The sequence below is a fragment of the Choristoneura fumiferana genome, chromosome 9, assembly GCF_025370935.1.
Source record: "Choristoneura fumiferana chromosome 9, NRCan_CFum_1, whole genome shotgun sequence".
Classification (NCBI taxonomy): Eukaryota; Metazoa; Arthropoda; class Insecta; order Lepidoptera; family Tortricidae; genus Choristoneura; species Choristoneura fumiferana.
In genome coordinates this window covers 14787775-14815437 of record NC_133480.1, presented here as the reverse complement: position 1 = coordinate 14815437, position 27663 = coordinate 14787775, and the positions used below count along the sequence as shown (strand labels likewise).

Genomic DNA, 27663 nt, shown 5'->3' with positions numbered 1-27663 from the left:
GGATACTTTTAGGTTAAGGCGGGATTTTTATAAAAGTTCATTAACCCCTACATTAGAAAGCAGGTCTCACGAACTTTTATAGAACCCGCATATAGTTAGTAAGTTAACTTAATTTTTAGAGTAGGTACCCTTCTTGTGTAATATGCATTATATACCTACCTAATTGTTGGCAATAAACGCATTTTCTTTCTTTCTTTCTTTCAAAAATTGGTAGGTTTAATTAATTGTATTAATTACTACAAATAAGTTATCAATATACTTGTAAATATAATTTTAACTCAGTAACTATATTACAAGGTAGCTCCATTATCAGCACTAAAAACAATCCCAGTGATACTCTTCGCTTTATCACTGGCTAAAAACAAAACCAATTCACCCACTTCTTCTGGCTCAGAAATTCTTTTCAATGCGACCGAGTCTTTAAAATCTTCCAGTTTCATATCCTTATATCCGGCATTGATGAGTAGATCAGTTTTCACAAGACCGAACATGGCTGTGTTTACCCTGACATGAGGTGCGAACTCCAAAGCTGCACATCTCGTGAAATGGTTCAGTCCTGCTTTAGCAATATAGTACGATATGTGCTGTGAAACAGCAGGTGTCATTACAGATGCAACACTGCTTATGTTGACGACATTACCCTTCGTTTTCATCAAATGAGGTGCAGCTAGACTTGTTAAAAACACAGCTGCTCTCAGATTTGTATTGAGTACTTCATCATACACTTGCATTACGCTTCCATCTAGCATAGAGCCGTCTCTTAAAACCGCTGCATTGTTGATTAAAACATCTATTTTACCAAATTTCTGTACAGTTTTTTCGATGATTTCTTTCGCGTCGTTATCTTTGCTAACATCAGCTGGTAGAACTAAAGGTTTTCTGCCGAATGTCTCACATTTTTCAGCTGTTGCTTTGAGTTTTACTTCAGTTCTGCCTACTAAGACTACGTTAGCTGCTTCTCTAGCAAAGAGATAAGCAATGCCTGCACCATTGCCTGAACCAGCACCAGTCACAATCACAACTTTATCATTAAAACTCATTTTAATTGCACTGAAAATATTAGAGGGAAACAATAATACAGTTAACCTGCTGCTATATCACTATTCATTTATTTTCATATCGCGAAGCTTTTATATATTCTAAATTGTACAATAACAATGATATGTTAAAGATGATTGTTTATACGTATATTGACTTGAGAGTCATAGTCTTAACATAATATAATGGACATTATGATGTTAGCAAAACAAAATAACAGGACATTGCAAAAAAAAAACCTAGTCACGCAAAGAGTCATGCATGAATTTTATGATACGGTCGTGCGTATTTACCTCGTGATAATTATCAGCACTTCGTTGCATACTAACAAAATATTATCTGTATTATGATTAAATATGTCATGTTTATATTTGTAGTGGCTATTGAATGAAATTGTTGCTAACTGGAACATTCTGTGCCTCGAAGATTAATACAACTCGACTTGAAGTTTTTTGATGATGTAGGCAGCGCTAGTGTTGCCACTGTTGGTGGTGTTGGGTTCGTGAAGGGGCAGCAACTAAGAAATTGCGTCAACAAACACAAAGTTTAAGTTTCAGGAAGAAATAAAAACCATAATGATAACTTTTTTTACTATCATTGCTTTATTACAGCAACGTCATCGGTAAAATGCTTATTAAAGTGGATGTTAAAATTATACCATGTAATCTAATACCCCACCAGTATAAACCTATCCAATGCCGTAATTATTCACTGCTAAATAAATTTATTTATCTACTCTCATATCGTAAAATTCGAATTATATAATTCAAAACTAGTTTATATTTACATACTTTTTAAACACAATACCGAAATATAAAAAAACACATTATAACACTTTTCTTCTAACGAAATAATGTTATAATATAATTTTTTTACCATAACGATACAGGGCAAATCCAAAAAGTTTATACGAGTATCACCAAGTTTTGATTCCAATTTTCACTTGTCTGTGGCAGCGCCCGCTTTAGCGCATGCGCGCACATGCGCAGTGATGTACTGGGTTTTAGCGCCATTCCATTCATACGTGTCGTTTTGTTGTACGAATTTTCGTGGGAAAATTTTGTTTATGCTTAAAAATGTCTGATATCAGTAAATGCAAAGAAAATTTGAGTCCGCCCGATATTTAAGATGTGGCGAAGGAAATGACTCATAATTTATTACCAGCAAAGTGAAGGTCCTAGTTCTGGTTGCAATGCAGGTCATTCTCAATGGTTCTTGAACACATGATAGAGGATTTAATATATGGATGTAGATAAAATATTGTATGTAATTAGGCCTTAAAACACTCATGTGACCCTATTATGAAACTCGGCTACGCCTCGTTTCATGAAACCACACTCTTGTTTTAAGGACCTCTATTACGATACAGTTGCATAAATAGGTTTTTAGTTTTTCAACATAAACCCATTATCACACAGAAACATAGACCCTGTAACGCTCTTTGCTTTATCGCTGGCCAAAAACAGAATAATGTAAGCGATCTCATCTGGGCTGCCAACTTTACCCAAAGCAGCCCTAGCCCCTAGTTCATTCCATGTTTCACCATCAGCTCCAACTGGAACTAAACCAGAGTTTGTAATTATTTCTGTAGTCACTGGTCCAGGGTTCACGCTGTTCACTCTGACACCACTAGCTGCTAGTTCCAATGCAACACAACGCGTAAAGTGATCCAACCCTGCCTTCGACACGGCATAAGACATGATATTTTCTGCCAGTACACAAAACGCTGCGACACTTGAAACATTGACTATATTCCCTTTAGTAGCTGTAAGATGTGGAGCCGCGAGATTAGTCAGCTGGACAACTGAACGTAAATTCGTCTTCATAGTATCGTCATATATTTGGAGATAGTTAGGATCGAAAACAGAAGCAAAACGCATGATACCAGCGTTGTTTATAAGAATGTCTAGTTTTCCAAATTTATCGACTGTTTTCTTGACTATGTTCTTTGCTTCTTCTTCGTTGGCGATGTCAGCTTTGATGATGAGCGGCTGCGCTCCGTGCGCTGCGCACTGCTGAGCGACGTTGCTGAGTTTAGTCTCGTTGCGGGCAACGAGAGCGACGCGGGCGCCTTCACCAGCGAACAGCACGGCCGTGGCCGCGCCGATGCCCGAGCTGGCACCCGTCACTATTACAACTTTACCAGTAAAACTCATTATTTACGTTCACGATGGTCGCTATAATGCAAATTTCACCTCTGAAGAAACTGTTCTTATACAATTGAGTTAGGGTTCGTTAAACTTTTTTAAAATGAGATAGCTATAGGTTTCCATGGTTTTTATTACACTACTTATACGGAACTCGTATTTTACTACAGACAATCTTCACCTACTGTAAGACCTCGATAAAAATTTAACAAACTTTAATTACTTCGTGGATAATAAATGGTTTTATGTTTTTTTTACTACAATGCACGAATTAAACATTACATTATATTAGCATCTTTATGGAGCAGAAGCTCTTTAAAGAAGACAATTTCGTCAGCAAACCGAAGATTTGATAATCTTCAGTCGCCGACATTAATGCCTATTTTCATTTACGAGACCGCCAGTTTTTCAAATGTCTTCTGGTGAAAAGTTTTGGAAAAAGCGGGTATCCCTGTTTGACAACTTTGTTAATATCAACTTTAGAGCCAGGAGTATGCAATTTAAGACTAACAGTACTGTTTCTATTAACGCTAGCAACGAGATTCGATGTAGGTGTTATCAATGCCTTGGTTTTGTTACATTGTAAGTAGGTATAGCTGCATAATTAACACTGTCAAAGGCTTTATTATAGTCCAAGAAAGCGACTTACTTATAGCGGCTTGTTGAACTCGTTAGACCTCTATAATTTGGGTAAGTGTAGAGTGTTAGTTAAGATACTAAGTATACAATTTAAAGGATTAAATCTTTTGATACGAGAGAGAAGCATTCTGTAACAGCTGTCATATCAACAAGTGCGACGTTTTGAATAAAAACAAAGTAGTATTTTGCGGACTAATTTATTTTAGAAGGAAAATAATAAGTATTTTTAGTAAAACGTAATAAAGTGTGATTATTAGGGCCTCCACTAAACCCTCCACCCTTAAATTTTGAAGTTGTATCAAAAATACACGTCTCTACCGAGGCCTCCTCCAAGCGATACAAAAAGCAACTACAAGTACAAGTGCTAAGTTTACACAAAATCAAATTAAATTTATTTATCAACCAGAGACATTTTTAAGCATTTATTTCAATCATTTACAAAACACAAAATAATATTGTATACATAGTTTAGTTATTTTTAGGATAGTTTAGTATAAGTATTTCAATTGCACCTTTTCTATTATGCGTTTGTTCAAATAAAATTAAATGACTAATAACTATTTTAGTAGTTATCTATGTGTACCGATAGACATTTATATCTATCATTTAATTACAATTCAAACATAATCATCAATTAAATAATATAAAATACAACATGAGAAAACCATAAATTAAATCACAAACTCTAATCTATGTGTTAGTACAATTATTGAAAAAACAATGCCGATTTGTTTTACAAAGACACGAAACTCAACGAGATTCCTCAAGTTTTCTTTTCAAAAGAAATCCATTATCAGAGACGTATGCGGAACCCGTGATGCCCCTTGCTTTATGACTGGCTAAGAACAAGATGACATCAGCAATCTCTGCTGGCTCACTCAATCTGCCAAGAGCAGTACTTCGCTTTGCATCCGAAGCTTTTTCATTTTCATTGACGGTTTTCAAAGCATTGGCTAACATGCCCGTTCTCACTGGACCAGGATGTACACTGTTCACTCTAACTCCAAAAGCCGCCAACTCTAAAGCGGCGCAGCGCGTAAAGTGTTCTACTCCAGCCTTCGACACACAGTACGAAGCAGCTTTAACCCGCATCCAACGAGATGTTACACTACTTACATTAACTATGTTCCCTTTAGTAGCCTTAAGATGGGGTGCAGCTAGATTTGTCAACAGAACTACTGAGCGCAAATTCGTGTTCATGACTGAATCAAATTGTCTTAGCATATCTGAATCAGTTATTAAAGCCATTTTGAAAATAGCGGCATTGTTTACAAGAATATCTATCTGGCCAAAGTATTCGATTGTTTTGGAAATTATGGTTTCCGCTTCAACCTCGTTGGCGACGTCAGCTTTGATGGAAAGCGGTGGTTTGCCGTGAACCACGCACTGCTGAGCGACGTTGTTAAGACTGGTCTCGTTTAGATCCACCAGCGCGACGCTGGCGCCTTCACTGGCGAACAACACAGCAGTGGCCGCGCCGATGCCCGCTCCTGCACCTGTCACGATTACAACTTTACCCAACAAACTCATTTTTATATAAAGTAATACGAATCTTGGCGATAACGTTGACCTGTTGAAAGAACAACGGTGTACAATTATTTGCAAATTCACTTTGTCACTTCACTTTTATAGAAGTAGTTAAGGTTCCTTTTTCTGTAAGTAAAATCCTTTTATAGTTTTTTTTTATTCAGCCTAAGTATTTGACATGTTACTGCTCTAGGCCTTTTCTTTTTAGCTGTAGTGGTTTCGTACCACAGCATTCTTGAGCTGCACCCCTTTCGGCTCTAGTCTAGATGATTAGTTATTTTCTGACTAACTGTAGGTACTTTGTGTTTATTTATTTGTTTATGCTCATTAAACATTTTCTTCTTCTCTTTCTAATTAATTTTGGAGACGAACATTTAAGTGTATATTTGTAACGTGTTCTATCTCTCTCTCCCTCTTGTAGTGCTTGATGTTTGTACTAATGGCTAATAGATGACATCCTTCTGTCAAAATTACTAATGACATTAAATCAAAGAAAGCAACTACGTACGAGTGCTCGAAGATTGGCAGAATTGCGACATAATTTGTCATTTTATCTATTTAGAATAAGCTTTTTAAAACATTTTATTTGAATTAGATAGCTACATACTAACCTACATTATAAAATAAATAATCAATAACACAACACATACAGAACCCGTTTATTACAATTTACATTTTTCAACTGTTGGAAAACCTTTAAAAATATTAAGTACTCGTACTTGTCGTGAGAAATTCATTATTTAACGGAATTTTACGTTAGCCAGCATTGGTTCACCGCCGTAATTACGTCACTACAAAACATAAATCAAGCATGAACCACACATAATTGATACCCAACAAAACTATTTTCACCCAACTGCCGCGAAGAAAGGAGAGTTGTGTTTTTGAACTGTATTGACTTTGTAATTTACTTGCCACAATGCATGAAAACCGCATATTTTGACAAACTTATTTCAACAAATGAGTTATTCATTATATTGTCTAGCGTTTACTGAGCTTCAAGCGCTAATTTTGTATCCTGAGGCTGTATTTTCTAACGTTTCTGACAGTTTTTGTATGCAAAATTATCTGTCATTTGATTGCGATCACGATCGACAAAAACGTAAGGCAATACGGCCTCTGGTCCGGCGACCGAAATTTCACTACCAGATTATTTTCTATTACCACTGAATTTAGATAAGTACCTAGATATGCCAAACTTCACCATAACCTGACCACTGGAAATGCATCAAATTTGACTCCGAAGATTTTATTACAGAGAACAGATGAAACTAAATAAATAAAAATTTCTAAAAGGAAACAAATTTCATTGTTACCAACACCATTATTTTACTCTATTGCTTTCCCTTCATTTGTGACCCACAACTGGGCTAGGCAAATATTACCTTTTTTTACGAGGCGATATTACTTAACGAAATTCGTCAAGTTTTCCATCCAAAAGAAATCCGCTGTCACATACGAAGGCAGAGCCCGTGATGCCCCTTGCTTTGTGACTAGCTAAGAAAAGGACGACATCTGCAATCTCTGCTGGCTCATTCAACCTTTCCAAAGCAGTACTTCGCTTTGCCTCATCCCAAGCTTTATCTTTATCATCGATGGCTTTCAAAGCATTGGCTAACATCTTTGTTCTCACTAGAGCAGGATGTACGCTGTTCACTCTAACTCCAAAAGCTGCCAACTCTAAAGCGGCGCAGCGCGTAAAGTGTTCTACCCCAGCCTGCGACACACAGAACGAAGCAACTTTAACCCCAACCCAATGTGACGATACACTACACATATTAACTATGTTCCCTTTAGTTGCCTTAAGATGCGGTGCAGCCAGATTGGTCAACAAAACCACCGAGCGCAAATTGGTGTTCATGACTGAATCGAAAATTTGAAGCAAATCAGGATCAGTGACTAGAGCCTCTTTGAAAATCCCTGCGTTGTTCACAAGAATGTCTAACTTGCCAAAGTATTTGATTGTTTTGGAAATTATAGTTTTAGCTTCAACTTCATTGGCGACATCAGCTTTGATGGAAAGCGGTGGTTTGCCGTGAACCACACACTGTTGAGCGACGTAGTCGAGACTAGTCTCATTTAGATCCACCAGCGCGACGCTGGCGCCTTCACTGGCGAACAACAACGAAATGGCTGCGCCAATGCCTGATCCTGCGCCGGTCACGATTGCAATTTTCCCCAACAAACTCATTATTATATTAAATAATACACAAGGTCTTTCTGTTGGCCTGTTTAAGTTTAATATGTAAGCCACAAGAAGAACGATGAGCTATTGATGATAAATTTATTAAAGGCGTTAAGTAATATATATTAAATCAGTCAAGGTTCCTTTTAATTATCAAAGAAACCTTTTTTCTATTTTGATTTCATTACTCTATTTTGAATCGCTCTCAATCTTGTTCAAACAAATTCTTATCAGAAACAAACAGACACTGATTTTGAGATTTTTTTTTTAGGTTACCTCCCAAAGACTTACAAGGGGAGTGTTTTTTTTTCACGACTAACCCTTTAGTTTGGGGTATCGTCGGATACGTCTTTTAAAACCATTACAAGGACAATTATAACGGCTAAGATTGCTTAAGAATTATTAGTAGTTTAAGAATAAATAGCAGCCTAAACTATAAAATGTGTCTAAACTTGGAAGATTCCGTACACAAAAATATTACTCGATTTTTTCGTAATGGCTACGGAACCCTATCTTGGGCGTGTCCGACACGCTCTTGGCCGGTTTTTTTCTTAATATTACATACTTTTTTAAGTAGAATTCATCTAAGTTTGCTTTCAATCAATACGCCAATGAACATAAACAAATTTATAAACAATGGAAAACTACCAACACACTAATAACCATAACCCAATTACCATTGCAATTACAGATAATTAGCTGCAATCAATATGCGTTGATTGACAATATAATATCGCCTACTTGAAACTGCATTATTAGCGCTGATCTAATGATTTGTACTTATCGTGCAATATTATAAATGGGAGCCCGTCGTATCGCCTAACTTCTTTTGTCCAAATGATTGGTTATCCTAACACTTGAAACTGAAAATATTTCAGAACACCTCATGCGTTTGTTACTTAGAATGGGTTAGGTTAGGTTAGGTTTATTTTATAAGTTTCCAGATAAGTTAATGGTTTCAGTATAATTAACAATTGAGGACAATCGACAATAGAACAAACATTACAAATTAGGACAAGTTATCATTGGACTAACGATATAGACAAATTATAAATGCAAAAGTTTGTGAGTATGCGTCCATACGCATGTTCACAAACAAAATAGTCAAGGTCATAAATATACATAATATTATATGTACATACGTTACCATTATGCCACTAAACATAAGATCGGTGTGTACACATATATTTGACGCCTAAGATGTATAGATATATGCCCTTGGCCTATAGATACGTTTGTTTATTACTTATTCAAAATAAGACTGCTGGAATTGTGCCCTTGAAAACACTCGCAATTTACTCTTTATTCTGATCATCCCACGGAATTAGTAAGATCTTAAAATCTTAAATTTTTATGGGCGTTTTTTGATGAAGACCACGGTGCAATTTTTGGGAATCGCTATGTGATAATAGTAAGATTCCGGAATTTTAAAACAAATTTAGATTTAAATGGTTCACGCAAGCAAAGCATTGAGTAAATAATTTACCACGACACAAATTATAATAGGTATGTCACTGCAATCAAACTACTTTCTCAAACATCAATAATATTTATTTCTTCAAAAGGAAACCATTGTCGGATACATATATAGAGCCCGTAATGCTCCTAGCTTTGTCACTGGCCAGGAAAGCAATGACGTCAGCTATCTCCGATGGCTCGCTGACATTGTTCAAAGCTGTCATGACTTTCATTTTGTCCCAAGTTTCATCACTTTGATCAGCTGTTACCAATCCAGAGGCTTCAAGGATATCCGTCCTCACCGGTCCTGGATTAACACTGTTCACTCTTACCCCAGAACTCGCCAGTTCCAACGCAGCGCAACGTGTGAAGTGATCTAGACCAACTTTTGACACGCAATATGGCGCAGAATTTTGTAAAACTGTATGAGCGGCTATACTTGACACATTCACTATATTTCCTTTGGTAGCCGCAAGATGTGGTGCAGCGAGATTTGTCAGCTGCACAACTGAGCGGAGATTCGTCTTCATGACTATATCGAATATTTCGAGGATATTGGGTTCTGAAACTGAAGCGTACCTTGCTATCCCAGCATTGTTAACAAGGATATCTAGCTGCCCGAAATGGTCGACAGTTTTCTGGACTATTGTTTTGGCTTCCTCTTCGTTGGCGACATCGGCTTTGATGACGAGTGGATGCGCGCTACGCGCCGCGCATTTCTCCGCGACGTTGCTAAGTTTGGCTTCGTTGCGACCCACAAGTGCGACACGGGCGCCCGAGCCGGAGAACAGCACGGCCGTGGCCGCGCCGATGCCCGAGCTAGCACCCGTCACTAACACCACTTTACCAGAGAAACTCATTTGAACACTGTCTGACTAGAAGGACCAATAACCCGCAATTGATATAACCGAAAGTTACCACAAGTACTTTAAAAGTGTCATCAAAATATTGCTGAGCCTGTAGTTTACTAACTTAATTCTGCAGTGTAATAGTTATTGAATGGAGACGGCTTCTAAACTGACGATCAAAACATTACATGGCTAAATTTTGACTGTGGTCTAATGGCTCAAGATAATTATGAGTAGCTATTTAGACAATTAGGGTTCGACAAGCAAATATAAACATTGATAAGAACCAAACACTAATACATAAATACTTGTCTATCAGTTGATAAGTTGGCTTACATTTAATTAAAGATTGTTCTTTAGCCTCTTCTGATTGTTTAGACACAAACAAAGTTTTATTTAAAAATAACCTAACCATAATTTTTTTTACAAGCTTTTTTTGCTGACTGTTCTTTTTGTTGACTGTACTTGCATTGTCACCTTAAACTACATTTGCATACCAAATTTCAATTCGATTCTATTAACCGTTGAAGAGTTCTGTCCGGCGGAGACGATCTTGGCTGGACTATCAGAAAGTCACTACTAAATTATCGTATTGGCACGCGACTTACATAAGTATACCAAATTTCAAGTCAATCTGACAACTGAAAGTTGGTCAAATTTAACTTGCAAGATTTGATTACAGACAGACAGACAACGGGACAGGTGAAACTAAATAAAAGCTTTTAAAAACGAAGTGACTATAAACTAGAAGACAACATTAACAAGACTGTTTCTAGATGGACTGACGACTTCGCAAGAGTTACGGGTAAGAAGTAGATGCAAACAGCAAGTTAATGTTCATTAGAGTGATGATGACAATGCTGCACTTTTAGTGATCTCACTATGTTGACGTTATTAGTTTAATTACAATGTCAAAAACTATCAATATGCTGAACTATGGCATATGTGATTATTTTTAGTAAAACTCGAATCTCATTTACCCCATTAGGCACTTGTCTCACCGCCAGCTAGGAAACGATTGGCTATCGACTATTTTCTCGCTCAAGAAACGAACAAAAGATATAAGATCCTGTGTGAGTAAAAGAGACACATATATTAATAGTTGATCGCTGGCTGTTCACACTGTCGGCGAGAACTCGCTCTTACATCTTTTGTCGCAGCGACAAGAGCTATAAAACTCGCCGAGCTATAGATACTCGCTCAGCGATGTCAGCTTGGCGGCCGCCCCGCACGAGCGAGTCGAGTTGAGCGAGTAATCGCCCGTCGCACGCGAACACTCGCTTACAGCCGAGCGACAAAACTACACTCGCTTCTCGCTGCTCGCCCACTCGTTTCTAGTTACTCGCTCTACTCGCTTCTCGCTCATCGTCGGCGGTGGGACAAGTGCCTTATGTTTTCGTTACGCTTCGCTTGTTCGTTTAAATTACGATTTAACAGAATTTAACTCGTCGTGGTTGTAACGTGTGAAAATTTAATGGTATATTTTTTGTCAACTATGCTTAGTTCATCACAGAAATAGTTTGAGTATTTTATTGCTTGATGTTATTTCACACACCGAGTAAGGTCAAATCAAAATTAAAACTGATGTTGGAAATGCAAAAGTAAACTGTTCACGTCTAGCGATGGACGAATTTTAAAAACATTTAAGATGGAACTTTAGAGAAGATTTGATGTTAGTTTTTACGGAAAAAAGTGTGTCTATCTTTATTCAATTTAGTCAAGCACTGTCAACTGTCAAAACGGTTGTATGATGGGTACAAAAGTTAACTGAGAGAGCGCGATACATACGATTTTTTTCCAATAAAATACGATGGAAAACTATTATGTACCACATCACATATATTTCGGAGCGGCCAAGGTGGTCAAAAATATCGTCACATGCACTCTATTATTCTATTATTAAGGTGTTTTGTTATTAAGTCCATCTTTCGATATTTTTGATCACCTCGTCTGATGGTGATTTTTATTTGGAAAATAGCTCCAATTTGATTTGTTCATGCCATGGGCATAATCTAGTTTAACAAAGAATAAATTAATTACCATATCTGTATAATATTATAATGTTGATGATCTACATACAAGTTCCAATAAAAAAAAGTTAAAAGTTGAAAAACATTTAATAAAAATACAATTGAACCAATTAAGATTTTATTTATCAACATCAGTTTCACCATATTATAGCTACTACAGCACCGGTTTCACCATATCCTATCCGTATGTAGATTAGATACAATATTACCACATATTTTAATCAAAAATGTCACCGATTTTCATGTAGATATCGCTTTTAGATAAACAATTTATACCTAGGTATCATCAATAATTATCAAAATTTAATACTGCCAAAACTAGGTGAAAAATTGTTTTTCTTTAATAATTATGTTCGGTCTGTCCAGGTATTGTTGTCTTTAGCCAACTCACAAAATGGTGTTACTTGACAAAAGGATCTATATTTTGAAGGCAAGCGTCAAACGCTACGAATGTCAAACGTGTAAAAATAAACTAACTACTTTAGCAAACTACCATTGTCAGACACATAAATAGATCCAGTGATGCTTTTTGCTTTATCACTAGCTAGAAATGCGATTAGATCGGCTATTTCCTCCGACTCACCAACTCTACCTAATGCAGTCAAAGTCTTCGCATAATTCCATACTCTGTCACCTTCACCAATAGGAGTCCAGCCTGAATTCTCAGCAATATCCGTCCTCACTGGCCCAGGGTTAACGCTATTAACTCTTACGCCAAAAGCAGAAAGTTCTAACGCCACGCAACGCGTGAAATGATCCAAACTAGCCTTCGATACACCGTAAGACATATAATCCTTATCTGGGATGTACAGTCCAGCTACACTGGACACGTTCACTATGTTACCTTTCGAAGCCACTAGATGGGGCGCCGCAAGATTAGTCAGTTGAACAACTGATCTCAAGTTCGTATTCATGACGAAATCGAACGTTTGCACAATGTTTGGATCAGCAACAGACACTTTTCTAACAATTCCTGCGTTGTTCACAAGGATGTCTAGTTTTCCGAAGTGGTCGACGGTCTTTTTGACGATAGTTTTTACTTCTTCTTCATTGGAGAGGTCAGCTTTGATGATGAGCGGTTGCGCGCCGTGCGCTGCGCACTGCTGAGCGACGTTGCTAAGTTTAGTCTCGTTGCGGGCAACGAGAGCGACGCGGGCTCCCTCGCCGGTGAACAGCACGGCCGTGGCCGCGCCGATGCCCGAGCTGGCACCTGTCACTATGACAACTTTACCACTAAAATTCATCGCTGTAAACGCTTTTTTTGGTGGCTTCGTATTTATAGAGTCGATTAGGGTTCCAATTGACGTGACGGGAAAACACCTTTGGTATTATTTAAGTTCATTTTTTCTTGTGATCATTACATTTTTACATACAAATAGTGTTGGTTTGAAAGCAATGCTACATTTTTTTAATCGTGACATTTTTTCTTATAGTATTTTAAGATGTGTTGTTTAAATGATTATGGAACTCTTCAAATTTTGCAAACTCAAGCTTATTGCTCAGTATCATGATTTTATTATCAGCTCATATCATTATTCATCAAAGTTAATTACTGTTCAAATTTAAGTATCAGACACTGATTTAGTCTGATTTGATAATAAAACATCGTCTAAAATTTAAACATTCTAAATATTTCAAAAGATTTGCGTAGATACTAAATAGACATCGCTGTCTGTGTCGTAAAAAAACGAGTTATCTTTTTTATTTTCTTCCAGTGGATAGTGCTTCTGCCTCCACCGTTAGACCATCTCCATGGTAGCATAGGATTCTATTGTCATCAAAACTACGCATACTTCCAAGTGTCATGTCTGTACCACAATTCCACATCAAGAAGTCGGTGAAAATCAAGTCCAAAGATTCCATTACATACATAATACAGTGTTACAGTCGAAAGTAAATAAGAATAAGCATATTAGAAATAAAAAAGCTGACTCAAAATACTCCACTGAGAGATCTCAAAATCAAATGATTACCGTTACTGAAGGAACATCCAATTCTAACAAGTATGAAGCGGTTTCGAAGGTAATATCTGAAAAAGACGCAGCTGAGGAAGCACGTCTACTCCCATTGTTTTCCAATTTCTGAAGAAGAATTTAAACTTGAGACTGTATCAAAAGCTTTAGCGAAATCAACAAAAATACAATATTGTATTAAATCCTTGATTAATATTGGACGGGATAAAACCTGTTTGCACTCACCGCATCACTCGCAGAATGATTCCTAATACCAAATTGTTGTGATTTTATGTCTAGCAAAATTTATTAGATTTAAGGTAGTTAACAAGCATTTTATTCGCCATTTTTTAATTTTTGAAATATGGAAGTCGAAAAACGGGCCGACAATTATTCATGTTGCCTTCACACTAAAAAAACTAAAAGTAAACTTGTACCAACACTAATTCGTTATTTCATTTATCTATATTGTTTTCAACTACTGCCCAACAAACTAGTTTTTTTTACAAAAGCAATAAATCTCAAACAGATTCTTCAAGTTTCCTTTTCAAAAGAAATCCGTTATCGGAGACATAAGCAGAACCCGTGATGCCCCTTGCTTTAGGACTGGCCAAGAACAAGATGACATCAGCAATCTCTACTGGCTCACTCAATCTGCCAAGAGCAGTACTTCGCTTTGCATCCCAAGCTTTATCATTATCACTCACGGTGTTCAAAGCATTGGCTAACATGTGCGTTCTTACTGGACCAGGAATTACGCTGTTCACTCTAACTCCTAAATCCGCCAACTCTAAAGCGGCGCAGCGCGTAAAGTGTTCTAACCCAGCCTTCGACACACAGTAAGAAGCAACTTTAACCCGCATCCAACGAGATGTTACACTACTTACATTAACTATGTTCCCTTTAGTAGCCTTAAGATGGGGTGCAGCTAGATTTGTCAACAGAACTACTGAGCGCAAATTCGTGTTCATGACTGAATCAAATTGTCTTAGCATATCTGAATCAGTTATTAAAGCCATTTTGAAAATAGCGGCATTGTTTACAAGAATATCTATCTGGCCAAAGTATTCGATTGTTTTGGAAATTATGGTTTCCGCTTCAACCTCGTTGGTGACGTCAGCTTTGATGGAAAGCGGTGGTTTGCCGTGAACCACGCACTGCTGAGCGACGTTGTTTAGACTGGTCTCGTTTAGATCCACCAGCGCGACGCTGGCGCCTTCACTGGCGAACAACACAGCAGTGGCCGCGCCGATGCCCGCTCCTGCACCCGTCACGATTGCAACTTTCCCAAACAAACTCATTATATATAAATTAAATCAAGATTTTCCTGTTAACCCGTTTAATTTTGATGTGTACTAAGCTGCATGAGCAACTGTGAACAATTAATTGCAAATTCATTTTGTTACTTTATTTATACAAGTAGTCAAGGTTCCTTTTACTGTCAATGAAGTCCTTTTTATAGATAATTTAATTTAATTAGCCTGCACCAGTCACGGTTGCAACTTTCCCCAACAAACTCAAATGTTTTACTGTTGACCTATTTAAGATTAATACCTACGCCATAAGAAGCAATTGATTGTTAATTCACCAGTACTTTAACAAACTTATTATATTCAGGAACTAACAAATTTTAATATTACCTATTATTATGTCTGTGATATTGAATTATATAGTTGACTAGCTTTTACTTTTGGGTTCGCCCGCCAATTCGAAATCACAAGACAATGACTCGTTATGAACAACGTAATATATAAATATTAAGCAGTACGCAGAGGTACCATCAGCCAAATATGTGGTCTACCACCCTAAAGTTGATAATTGTTTGCATGTCATAAACAATAATGCTAATAGACGTGTCTCTCAACTTGAAAGTTCGACTTTAGCGACATATTCATTTTATAGGAACTTGTTTAAAAATTGATAGACCCTTATTTGGCTGATGGTACATAGAGAAAATATGACAAAATAAGTAATAGAACAAACCATTTCAAAAGAAAGAAGTAAGAATAAGGCTTATTAATGTAGAAATTATATTATATTTACGTAGCAAATTCCAAGAAGTACATCATCCTACACAGTATTTTCTGAACAATTAAAATATTACAACTTTATCTCAACAAGTCCTGAAAAAAAAACGGGAAAAAGGAATATCGGGAAAAAGAACCCGTAGCGTATTATTCATATTGAACTTATTTAAACTTGTCCACCCGTTTTACCTTTAAGAGCGTTTATACCTGCTGAGCTGGCAATGTTGCATTTTTGTAAGTATAACTTATATATTAAGAAGAGTTCTCTCTGACCACATTTTTAATTTTCATTCAATTTTTATGGAATAATCGAGAAAAACTAACAAAAATGCAACGTTGCCAGCTCAGCAGGTTAAGTTTACACTTTTTACGCTCTTAAGAAATAATAAACACACACACATACACACACTATTACTGTGATTAGTACCCATAAATCGTTGGGTGAGAGCTGAAAAAACGGAGCTTCAAGTAGTTGATATTGTTTTGTCAATCAGTTAATTATTTATAATAACCTACTTATAAATAATTATAGATAACTAGCTTTTTTCTCGAGACCTCGTCCGCGTTAATTTTTTCGTGAAACACTGCAATATCCAGCATAAAAGTAATCAAAAGTGCCAAGTGGATTGGCCGTTTAATCAAACGAAAAAAAAGACAAATAAATTAATTACTGGTCTAATTTGTATAGAAGTCTGAGTTAGAGAGGCAATTTACTTTGGGAGGAGTATATCAAGTCTCTATTAGCTGGTATATTTTGAACCCCTGTTTAATCCCTTTAGGGGTTGGAAATCGAAAAATCCCTTCTTAGTGGACCTCTATTGACCCTTAAGAAATATTGTAGGTACGCTTGCCAAATTTCAAGTCTTTGACTCCAGTAGTTTCAACTGGGCGATGATGAATCAGTCAGGGCATGACATAGTTTGATTGAACATAAATAAAATTTCTAATTCACTCAGAGTGCTGAATACATAAGTGCTGAAACAATATCTAGTAAGTAGTAAGTTTAATAATTGTGAAAAAAATGACAAGAAACTCTTCAGGTTATCAAAATCACGAATGATGATTTTGCTAGGTGCTCAGAATCTCGATTTTATTGTCAGCTCATATCAGTATGGGAATACGTAAATATACTTCCCACGGCAGGAAACTCCTCTCAAAATGAGAGGACTTGGCCGTAGATCCCATGCGTGCCCAGTGCGCATTGTTAACTTACACACCATTGAATTTCGTCACGGTGTGTGCAGGTTTCCAATATAATTTCCCACATACATTTTTTTTTTAACTCAGATGTATGTACAAGCCTGACCTATTGCAAGCAATACTTCATAGATTAAACGTACTTCGTATAGTTTGCGATAAATGACACCACTACCTACTCTTAAATTGGTGGCCTAGTGGTTTGACCTATCGCCTCTCAAGCAGAGGTTCGTGGGTTCAAACCCCGGCCCGCACCTCTGATTCATTATTACCACGTAATATCGTAATAATCGTAATAATCGTCCCACTGCTGGGTACAGGCCTCCTCTCAGAGTGAGAGGGCTTGGGCCGTAGTTCCCACGCGGGCCCAGTGCGGATTAGGAACTTCACACGTCCCATTGAATTACTTCACAGGTGTGTGCAGGTTTCCTCACGATGTTTTCCTTCACCGCAAAGCTCGTGGTAAATTTCAAATGTAATTCCGCACATGAATTTCGAAAAACCCAGAGGTGCGAGCCGGGGTTCGAACCCACGACCCTCTGCTTGAGAGGCGATAGGTCAAACCACTAGGCCACCACGGCTTCATTTCTATTATACTCGTACACAATCCACAGAAATATTTTGGTGTACTTACCTACGTATGACTATATATCAGCGACTAATCATATCTTATCACTGATGATAACGTTCAATATCAGTTCTAACATTTAGTTGATGATGTAAATGACCCTGAAATATTTGTTAGTGATACAGATATAACTAAGGAAGAGGGAGCTGCAATAGAAGGAATCATAGAAGAATAAATAGTCAACTTCTTGTATCTTTCTTACTCGTACATCGGTTACTAGAGTGGTATAAGTTAATTACATTTATATAACTGTAGGTATACTAAAAAACGAAGTTTTTATAACGTTATCTGTACAAATGGGTACACTATACTTGAGCATGTAAACATTTTTATCAGACAAGATATTTATTTTGTGGGTTCCTTCTTGAACCGTAAGGACAAAACTTGAATACTAAGATGTTTTATATATTAGAATTGACACTTTTACCTAAGACAATGCCTATGTGAAGATTTTATTATTCAAGTAATACTTTAATATTAAGGATAGGAGAAAATTAAGGGATGTGTGGAAGATACTTCACCGACAAGAGTATAACTCTTAAGTTAAAAAGGAGAAGAGAACACATTAATATTAAGGGATGTATGGAAGATACTTTACCGACAAGAGTATAACTCTTAAGTTAAAAAGAAGGAGAAGAGAATACATTAATATTGAACCCTAATTGCTTTTAAGCAAGAAAGATAAGTCTGGAAGCTTATCAGTCGTCCACTGTTCGCCGTCCTATACGTACCGACGAATTAAACATGAGTTTCTCTGGTAAAGTGGTGTTAGTGACGGGTGCTAGCTCGGGCATCGGCGCGGCCACGGCCGTGCTATTCGCCGGCGAGGGCGCCCGCGTCGCGCTCGTGGGTCGCAACGAAGCCAAACTCAGCAACGTAGCTCAGCAGTGCTCAGCTCACGGCAATCAGCCCCTCGTCATCAAAGCCGACCTCTCTAACGAAGAAGAAACGAAGACCATCATTGATAAAACAGTAAACCACTTTGGCCAACTAGACGTACTCGTCAATAACGCTGGTTTCTCAAAGTCCGGATCTTTATTAGAAGGTAATATAATCGAAGCTTACGATGCTATTATGAAGACAAACGTCAGAGCAGCTATTCAATTGGCATGCCTAGCAACTCCTCATTTGATTAAAACTAAGGGCAATATCATCAACATATCAAGCGTCGGATCCCTTCATACTCCGCAAGTGCCTCAGCAAGCTTCTTACTGCATCTCGAAAGCTGCTTTGGATCATTTTACTCGTTGTGCCGCATTGGAACTAGCAGCATCAGGCGTGAGGGTGAACAGCGTCAATCCTGGACCCGTGAAGACAGACATTCTAGAAAATTCTGGCGTGCCTAATGTTGATATTGTGTGGGAGAGATTTAAGAACACTACAGCGCTCGGTCGAATAGGCGAGCCAGAAGAAATCGCTGAACTTATTTCGTTTTTGGCCAGCGACAGGGCTAGAAGCATTACTGGTTCCATTTATGTATCTGACAATGGATACCTTCTTAAAGCTTAAAATGATGTTTCTAGTTCACGCATTTGACAGGACATTCCATAAGGCAAGCAAAAATTGTAGAAATAGAAGGATCATAATGTGACAATCACAATTTTACATTTCAAGATTACAACTTTTAATACAATGCGAATATCTTAAGTAAATGTTATTGAGAGATCATGACAATGCCAATATTGTTTTTTATAAATTTTGTTATCATTATCGATTAGTAAATTTTTGTTTGATCATGTATAAAACAACCTTGTTCGTTATTGTTATAAGATTATATACCAAACATGTACTGTTTCGTTAATTGTCTTTGCAAAAACACAAATTATTTTGTATAGAGTTTACTCAGAGAAGTTGCATTACGTATGTACTTTTGTATGTACCTTTAATTAAAAGTACATTAAAAGGAAAACTTTGCAGTGTGATTTACATTTTGTGAATATCCCTTCTTATCGTTTGTGTCTTACTATAAACTAGTCGTACCAATATTATGATAAGTTAAGCAATCTAAAAGTTGTTAAGCAATAAATAGTATTGTCATTTGTTTGTATAGAAAATAACACGCTTTTCATCTTTTTGTTTTAAACTTAAACAACATCCCCCGTATTTTGAATGTTAGAGTGTTTTCAGACTATCAATAATCCTCATTTGGTGAAGTGGAACTGATGATGAAGACCAAATTTGACCAATGGAGAGACCACTCAATAACAAATACTTCACGGGTTGAATTTCAATTACTTTAACGCAGTTGCTAAGCAATTTAAGTTCATCGTAATTCATATGGTGAAATGGCACGGGTGATTAAGCACCAGGACTCCTCAATAATGAACGTCTCTGCATCGGAAAAAGCAATTTTTCGTAAAAGGTGACGAGCAGTTGACATTGAACTATTGTATCTTAGATCTTTTACACTAAAAAGCGTGGAAAAAAATATAACAAAAAATAGAACCGACTACAAAAAACCATGAAAATAACTTTATACTAGTCTGAAGTCGGTGCCTCAGCACGAGCCAGCAGGAGTGATTGAAGCCCAATATACTCGTATAGTTGTAGGTGAGGTAGACGATTATAGGTCCACTCCTGCTGGCTCGTGTTTTATAAACGACATATAATTTATTATCTTAATTCTTGATTATCTTTTTAAACAGTGAGTCTTAGGCCACTAGAATTATCTTTTGACCTGTTGAATACAATCTTAAAGCTAACGGAAGTTAAAAATAGCACATTGAAAATTAAAATATGTTATTTTTTATTTTTTAGTTAAACCTGACCTGTGATTGACTCCTGTCTCACTTGATGAAAAGTATAGATGTATCTCACTGATTCACTAACAGCCTATTCATTTTTAATTTTAACACAAAAAAGCCGCGAACAGCTAAAAAATATGATTTCATAAATCTCACATAAAGTCCATCTATTTATTCAACAACCTAACACCGGAGACGTCCCAAATTAGTTTTAAATCACGGAAAGACGGGCAATAACTCAATGCCACCACCAATAGCGCAGTGCTCCACAAAACGCGAATTAAATTATAGAAACGTACAAATCTCGGTGTTGGAAAATTTATTGCCACATATATGTTGGTTTATTTATAAGAAACGGCCCGAAGCTGCTCAGGGAGATGAAATTACGTGATACCATTTGGAATCAAAGTGAGATATGGCGGGTGTGCGAACCATTCGTTGTAAGGCGCCTACGAGCTTGTGGAATTGAGAAATTGGAAAGAAGCCCCTATAGATATTATTGTATAACAACACATTACATAAATGAATATCATGGGATAATTAACACCAATTGATCTAGTCCCAAAACAAGCAAAGCTTGTATAAGTACCTACTGTGGGAACTGTCGAGGTCGATGACATTTTTACTGTCACTTCGTGTTAGAATTTTTGTAAAAAATCGTCAGGGCATACAGTGACAGGGTACTTGTGTAAAGCTATCTTTGACCTCAACTGTATCTACTAAGCAAGGGATTAATATACTTATATGGAAGAGTTAATATAATATTACCTGCATCGTAATTTGCATTTTATTTTATTTTTTATTTATTACTATTTTTTTTTCTCGTTTAGGTTTTTTTGATATTTTGTGTTTTTTTATATAATTTACTTATTATTATTTATTTTTGTATTTCGTACTTTTTCAGCTATTGTTAATTATTAGCTTTATTTCTAATCATGTTGAATAAATAATTAATTTTATTATATAAAAAAATGGTTAATAATAATTATAATAATCTTTATCTATTTCGGCATAAAATTGACCCATTAAATTTAATTAAATTAAAACTATTTACATTAAACAATCCTAAACTTAAAATACTGAGAAAATAAAAATAAATGAATTTAGGAGCGACCACACCGCTGTTTATAAAACGGTGACGGTACGGAATCGCAGTGGCGAATCGTATGCGTACCGTTTTTATCGCCTGCACTCCACACCGCTGCTTAAAATAACGGAAACGGAACGAAATTGCAGTGACGTGCCGTAAACGTCAGGACTTTACCGCATGCTTTTTTGCATGCAAAAGTCGTGACGTTTACGGCACGTCACTGCGATTCCGCACCGTCTGTGTCTTTTGAGCAGCGGTGTGGAGGGCATACGATAAAATCGTGACGCTTACGGCACATCACTGCGATTCCGTGCCGTCTCCGTATTTTGAGCCACGGTGTGGCCGCTCCATTACCTAATACATATTAAACATCCAAGACACGAGAACACAAACATTCGTATTAGTATAAAAGTTTTATAAAATTTATGACGAAGACGAAGCGGTAGCAGGCCTAACTGCCTAGCTGACATTGCATCGTGTGAGTTGCGGGCAACCGGTGGATGCAATGAGTTGTCGTTCATTGGGGCGTTCTAAGGGGGAGGCCTGCTCAGCAGTGGACGGCTTCCGGTTGATGAAAACGGTTGTATGGATTTAGATCTATCCCTATATTCCTATTCATATTTATTCATGTAATGTCATGTTACGTACAAGATGTTACAATATTATTACAAGTCAATCCATAACCTGTAACCTGTAAGGGCATACAATAATTCAAGTAGATCGTATAACTACCCACACCCAAAATCAAAACAAATAAAACTAATAAAATCAATAAAATAATGTCAATGTCATATTCTTACGGGATAGGGATTAGGTAGTACCGAAATGACAACCGATTTTTATGCAACGTATATAAAGATCAAATTTCTATTGAGATATCTGTGCGCCTCATTGATGTTTCAGGTGACCAGAGGGCTGGCAGCTATTTCGGGCAAAGGATAGCCTTGCGATACAAAGCATACCATGCCTTGGGAATGCTGCCAGCCTTCTGGGGACAATGAACAGCGACGGTGACCTAGGAGGGATTTTTTATTTATAGGTTAGGCTAGGTTATATATTTTTTGTACATAGTCATATTTTTAAATGCTTAATGTATTGTGTTTTATTGTTTTTTGTTATAAAGAATATAACTAGATAACATTGTAAAAAAAAAACACATGTTTAATTACAATTTCTATTATATTTGGGAATTTCTATGGGATTTTTTGTATAATCTTGGAATTTCGATTCAAATTTCCGTTCTAATGGTTAATGCGGCTATAGTCAAGTATTGAATATTTGTAGCTTATAAATAAGGAATATATTTTTTAAAATTATGTAATAATTAATTTTAATCTACAATTTTTTAATTACTTTCTTACGCTAACTGGTTACAATAATAGTAATAACAAATAATTTTGTTTGAAAAAAAAACTGTCAAGTTTCTTGCGGCACATTCTTCTTGGCAATGATGGACTTTCCGAAAGCGCTGGTAGTTTAAAAAACGTTAGCACTTGTGCAAGTATTTCGAATAAAAAACAATTTTGAATTCTCATCCTCTTTGGTTATGGCTGATTGCGTCTGAAACCAATGCCATGCGCCACGCAGCTCAAAAAAAAACGGTAACAATAAATACAAGGGGGTCTTCCATACACAAACGCGATTTTTTGCCGTTGTTTGCTAATGTGTAATGTTGTATAGAAAATGATACGGAACCCTTCGTGCGCGAGTCCGACTCGTACTTGGCCGGTTTTATAATTATCTACAGGCACTTAAGTGTTTCCCAATTGTACAAACAATAGCTAGCGGTGGACAGGAAAGTATTGTTTTCCTGCTGATCATAAATAAGCCGGAGACAGCGGAGGGACACGCGTCACCTTTTGATACATTTCCTCTGTCGTTATTAATGACAAGTCATCGGTGCCGTCCCGACGGGCGGCGAGGATAGGGCTGCCACCGAGTTTTAATTTTAACAATAGATGCTATGAAACTAAATTAGTGCTATGAAACTAAAAGATCAACCAGTTTTGCAATTTTAGCTTACAGTGGTTCCTACACAAGGCGCAGCCCGTCTCGTAGGTAACCAATCCAGTGACAACTTCCCATTTCAAAAAGCGAAAAGTTGACAAAATTAAATAAAGACGTAAAAAATTTTGACTAGGTATACTCGCTAAAATTTAATTTGTTTATTGTTTGTACACTTTTGTTTTCTATTTGAATGTAACGTTCAATTGTGTTACTATTTGTATGTTAGTACAGGCGAGTGTGTGTGTGTGTGTGTGTGTGTGTGTATTGTGGCAGATTGAGACTATCTTAACCTCTTCAGGATATCCTCCGTTTGCTCGTATGATAGATTATTTATCCAAGATCTCAATTTGTATTTTAGTTCTCAGACAGATAATTTTTTGAGAGGGACCTTAGACGCTTAGAGATATGATTCTCATTCCTAGATCAATAACTTCCAATCTCAAAAAAATGTACCTTTATATTTAGACCTATAGAAAACTGTAGGTATGAAATGAAAATTAAACTGAAGTATTACTTTGGGTTGATACACTTTTGGTCTAGCGATGCGTAACTATTGTATATGTACCTACTTATATTAAATTTAGCGAAGAACTAAGTCACCGACTTAACTAGTTCGAAGAACATGCAGTTTAAGTTACAATTGGCAGGCAACATCGCTTAAAGAATGTTAACCGTTGGGGCAGAAAGGGTTGCTACTGGTGAACACAAACCGGCAGGCGTTAACGGGCCTCCCACTGGAACTGAAGACATCGCAAGAGTTGCAGGTGGTGAATGCAAGTGGCAAGTGGTCGTTAAGGCACTTGTCCCGCCGCCGACGATGAGCGAGAAGCGAGTAGAGCGAGTAACTAGAAACGAGTGGGCGAGTAGCGAGAAGAGAGTGTAGTTTTGTCGCTCGGCTGTAAGCGAGTGTTCGCGTGCGACGGGCGATTACTCGCTCCACTCGACTCGCTCGTGCGGGGCGGCCGCCAAGCTGACATCGCTGGGCGAGTATCTATAGCTCAGCGAGTTTTATAGCTCTTGTCGCTGCGACTCAAGATGTAAGAGCGAGTTCTCGCTGACAGTGTGAACAGCCAGCGATCAACTATTAATATATGTGTCTCTTTTACTCACACAGGATCTTATATCTTTTGTTCGTTTCTTGAGCGAGAAAATAGTCGATAGCCAATCGTTTCCTCGCTGGCGGTGAGACAAGTGCCTAATTGTGACAGAACATAGCGCGACGTCACGACTTCCGAACTTTGACGCGCTTCAACTTTGTCATTCTTTCTTCTTTCGACTAAAGAGAAAACACGTGTCGTGTCCAAAATTTTGAATAATCTACTATTCAAAACATATTACAACAAGAGCATAAAACGAGCCTTTTCACCCGAGCCGTTCATGCCCGAGCCGATACGGCGAGGGTGGATAGACACGTCGAGGGAAAATAGGCTTAATGCTCGAGTTTACACGGCGTTTCACTTAGATTGCGAGGAAATGAAATAGCAACAGTGGAAAAAATTGTTCACTTGCTAGGTACCTTTATATTTTTTTGCATTTTTATAAATAATTCCATTATTTTAATTTTACTGATTTATTATGATTGATTTGATTGATTTTTAGTTTTATATAAATTAAACAATATTTAAAAAATATATAGAAACTTTTTGTTTGTGGCTGTTGACACCTGATTACCTTGGTCTTGAGTCGGTATTAGACTAAGATTTTATTTTATGCACTAGAGCATAAAAAGTCATTTTATGTCGCCTAGATACAGCATAAACACGAACTTTACGAGGATGAGAAGTGAAAAAGCTTTTATTTAACTTGCAGTGTATCTTATACCTTATACATATCTATGTGCGGGTCAAATCTTGCAATTTATTTGACCCACTTTTAGTAGTCGGATTGTCTTGAAATTTGGCATACTTATGTAAATTGCGTGCCAATACAATAATCTCGTAGTGACATCCTGGTAGTCTGGCTAGGATCGTCTCCGCAGGACAGAAAACTCTTCAACGGTTAATGGCATCGACTTGAAATTTGGTATGCAAATGTACTTTGGGTGACAATGCAAGTAAAGTCAACAAAAATTAGGTACAGTCGGCAAAAAAAACTTTTATTAAAAATGATTCTTTTTCCAAAAACTTATTGATTATTTAACTGACGGACTAAATCAAATAGTCCTTTTTAACCCGGTATCTACCCAATTCCAATGCGCTGAATTCTCCCTGTCGCCAACCCTGCGTTCATACGTCGAGACCTGCCCAGCATAATAACAGATCGGGCAAGGGTGGCACATTGCCACCCCTTAATATCATGTGAGAGACGCTGGTAAATTTATCAATAGCATTATATCTCGAAACTGAGCACTCGTCTCGCTTATATTTTATTCAGGGTGCGACGTTTTGACATTCGGCGTTGGATGCTTTCCGCGGATCATGGGATATGGGTTTAAGCGATTTCAGAATTCAAAAAATATAAAATAGGTACTCTTTTCATTTGCTTATATAGTGAGTGCTTCGAAGCATTGATTAATTCTAACTAATAATATAAGCAAATGTAGGTAAGTGTAATTTATTTGTTTTATTTAGAGTACCCTCTTAACGATCGTTATGGTTGTGATTATTTTTTTATTACCTATTCTGCATAGCAAATCGGTATTCTTTATTGCAAATTTATATCGTCGCTCGGCAGGCAAAAGTACTAAAGCGACACTTTGGGCTAAAATGAGTTATGCATATCACCAGAATCAGCGAATTTTTCTGCATCAAACTGTCTAGGTTTCAAAGTGATTGGAGCAAAATTTAACTTTTTTTTGGCGCTTTAGTCTTTCAAAAAAAACGCTTAAATTTGGGAACCAAATCACTTAATGCAGCATCACTTTCATTATTTTCATTTAGTACTGTTACCTTTTTGCCATTTTTCGATTTACTGTCGTTCAGTCTTTTGCCATTTTTCTAGTTTACAAATGTTGGACGTTTAGTATTTTGTGCAAAAAAAAAAGAAAATACCTTTGTCACTTTAGTAATTATGCCCTCCCCGAGTTGAAGTTTTATACACCTTTAGTGTTTGGTTGTATTGATAAGAAATTAATTTATAAGAAGTTAGCTATTTGTTCTTAAAAACTAAAACATACGTTTGGCATTTTAGCCATTTTAACATATACAAAAGCATATATTCAATAAGGAATTAGCAAAAAAACTTCACGAAATATTATAGATTTTGGGAAAATTAGTCATTACTCTTGACCTTTGTCGTGTATTATAAAAAGCGTTTAGTATATATACTTAGTAAAAATATCATTGCAATTCGATGTTTGGTATATAGAAACATCATATTTTCTTAAGATTTATAACTTTATTTATAAATTATAATGATTATTATTCCTTAAAACTTAAAGTTCTTTTTATGTTGCCAAAGGATAAAAGATAATAGTATGTATGTATGTAAACTCTTTATTGTACAAAAGAAAAGAAACACAACACAATTGACAAACTTGAGATACTTGTACAAAAAGGCGACTTATCCCTTTAAGGGATCTCTACCAGTCAACCTCAATAGTAAATCTATTTCAAAATTTTGTAATTATAATTGATCACTACGGTTCTGTTTGCATCGAATAAAGATGATGTTTGGCCCTAAGTATTTGAAATTTAGAGTAAGAAGTTTTAATTTGTTTTATTAATGTTACATAAATAGCTTAAGTTTAGTCCAGAAGGCCCCCTCGAGTTGTCCCTGGCGCAAAGGTAGCCATCAAACTGGCCACATTAACACGTTGAAATGGCGATAGACAATCTTTGCACCAAGGGTACGAATCCGCGCGGCCGTGAGCGTGAGACCCCCTTTCGTAATTCGACGTCCCACTCCCGAATGTAACAATAGCCTCATTCGCAAGAGGAACAAAATAATAGTTACTCAGTGCCGAATAATTCTCCCGTTTTTTGACCGCAAAAATCCACCGCGGATTGCGCGGGGACTGTTCAGCTGAGGTGCGAGGCGGCGAAAAGTACTGACGCACGTAACGTCCGACAGCAAACACTTCCCGTTCTGCCATGGCACTAAAGTTAAAGCCATCTGGGCCTTTTGCTGTCGGTTCGACAAGGACCGGAGGCTCCAAGAACGCAGAGGAGTGGCGGATATTAAAGCCTCTTCAGTATGTCAAAGAGA

At 37.0% G+C, this 27663-nt stretch overlaps 8 protein-coding genes across 8 annotated transcripts; 1 reads left to right on the top strand and 7 right to left on the bottom strand.

Annotated features, from left to right (window-relative positions):
- Nucleotides 1-290: 290 nt before the first annotated feature.
- Nucleotides 291-1085, bottom strand: LOC141430859 (3-oxoacyl-[acyl-carrier-protein] reductase FabG-like). Its single transcript, XM_074091719.1, has one exon. It carries the CDS (start codon nucleotides 1038-1040, stop codon nucleotides 291-293), a length of 750 nt encoding a protein of 249 aa, XP_073947820.1. The 5' UTR covers nucleotides 1041-1085.
- Nucleotides 1086-2316: 1231 nt separating this feature from the next.
- Nucleotides 2317-3209, bottom strand: LOC141430858 (uncharacterized oxidoreductase MexAM1_META1p0182-like). The gene has a single exon (XM_074091718.1). The coding sequence runs from the start codon at nucleotides 3192-3194 to the stop codon at nucleotides 2424-2426; it is 771 nt and encodes a 256-aa protein (XP_073947819.1). The 5' UTR covers nucleotides 3195-3209; the 3' UTR covers nucleotides 2317-2423.
- Nucleotides 3210-4574: 1365 nt separating this feature from the next.
- LOC141431521 (3-oxoacyl-[acyl-carrier-protein] reductase FabG-like) lies at nucleotides 4575-5354 on the bottom strand. The gene has a single exon (XM_074092707.1). It carries the CDS (start codon nucleotides 5352-5354, stop codon nucleotides 4575-4577), a length of 780 nt encoding a protein of 259 aa, XP_073948808.1.
- A 1405-nt stretch (nucleotides 5355-6759) lies between these two features.
- On the bottom strand, nucleotides 6760-7542 carry LOC141431520 (3-oxoacyl-[acyl-carrier-protein] reductase FabG-like). Its single transcript, XM_074092706.1, has one exon. It carries the CDS (start codon nucleotides 7540-7542, stop codon nucleotides 6760-6762), a length of 783 nt encoding a protein of 260 aa, XP_073948807.1.
- Nucleotides 7543-9065: 1523 nt separating this feature from the next.
- Nucleotides 9066-10089, bottom strand: LOC141430857 (uncharacterized oxidoreductase MexAM1_META1p0182-like). The gene has a single exon (XM_074091717.1). The coding sequence runs from the start codon at nucleotides 9852-9854 to the stop codon at nucleotides 9087-9089; it is 768 nt and encodes a 255-aa protein (XP_073947818.1). The 5' UTR covers nucleotides 9855-10089; the 3' UTR covers nucleotides 9066-9086.
- A 1884-nt stretch (nucleotides 10090-11973) lies between these two features.
- Nucleotides 11974-13116, bottom strand: LOC141430856 (3-oxoacyl-[acyl-carrier-protein] reductase FabG-like). Its single transcript, XM_074091715.1, has one exon. The coding sequence runs from the start codon at nucleotides 13114-13116 to the stop codon at nucleotides 12349-12351; it is 768 nt and encodes a 255-aa protein (XP_073947816.1). The 3' UTR covers nucleotides 11974-12348.
- Nucleotides 13117-14345: 1229 nt separating this feature from the next.
- LOC141431518 (3-oxoacyl-[acyl-carrier-protein] reductase FabG-like) lies at nucleotides 14346-15125 on the bottom strand. Its single transcript, XM_074092705.1, has one exon. The coding sequence runs from the start codon at nucleotides 15123-15125 to the stop codon at nucleotides 14346-14348; it is 780 nt and encodes a 259-aa protein (XP_073948806.1).
- A 3238-nt stretch (nucleotides 15126-18363) lies between these two features.
- On the top strand, nucleotides 18364-19733 carry LOC141431392 (3-oxoacyl-[acyl-carrier-protein] reductase FabG-like). The gene has a single exon (XM_074092560.1). It carries the CDS (start codon nucleotides 18421-18423, stop codon nucleotides 19183-19185), a length of 765 nt encoding a protein of 254 aa, XP_073948661.1. The 5' UTR covers nucleotides 18364-18420; the 3' UTR covers nucleotides 19186-19733.
- Nucleotides 19734-27663: the final 7930 nt, after the last annotated feature.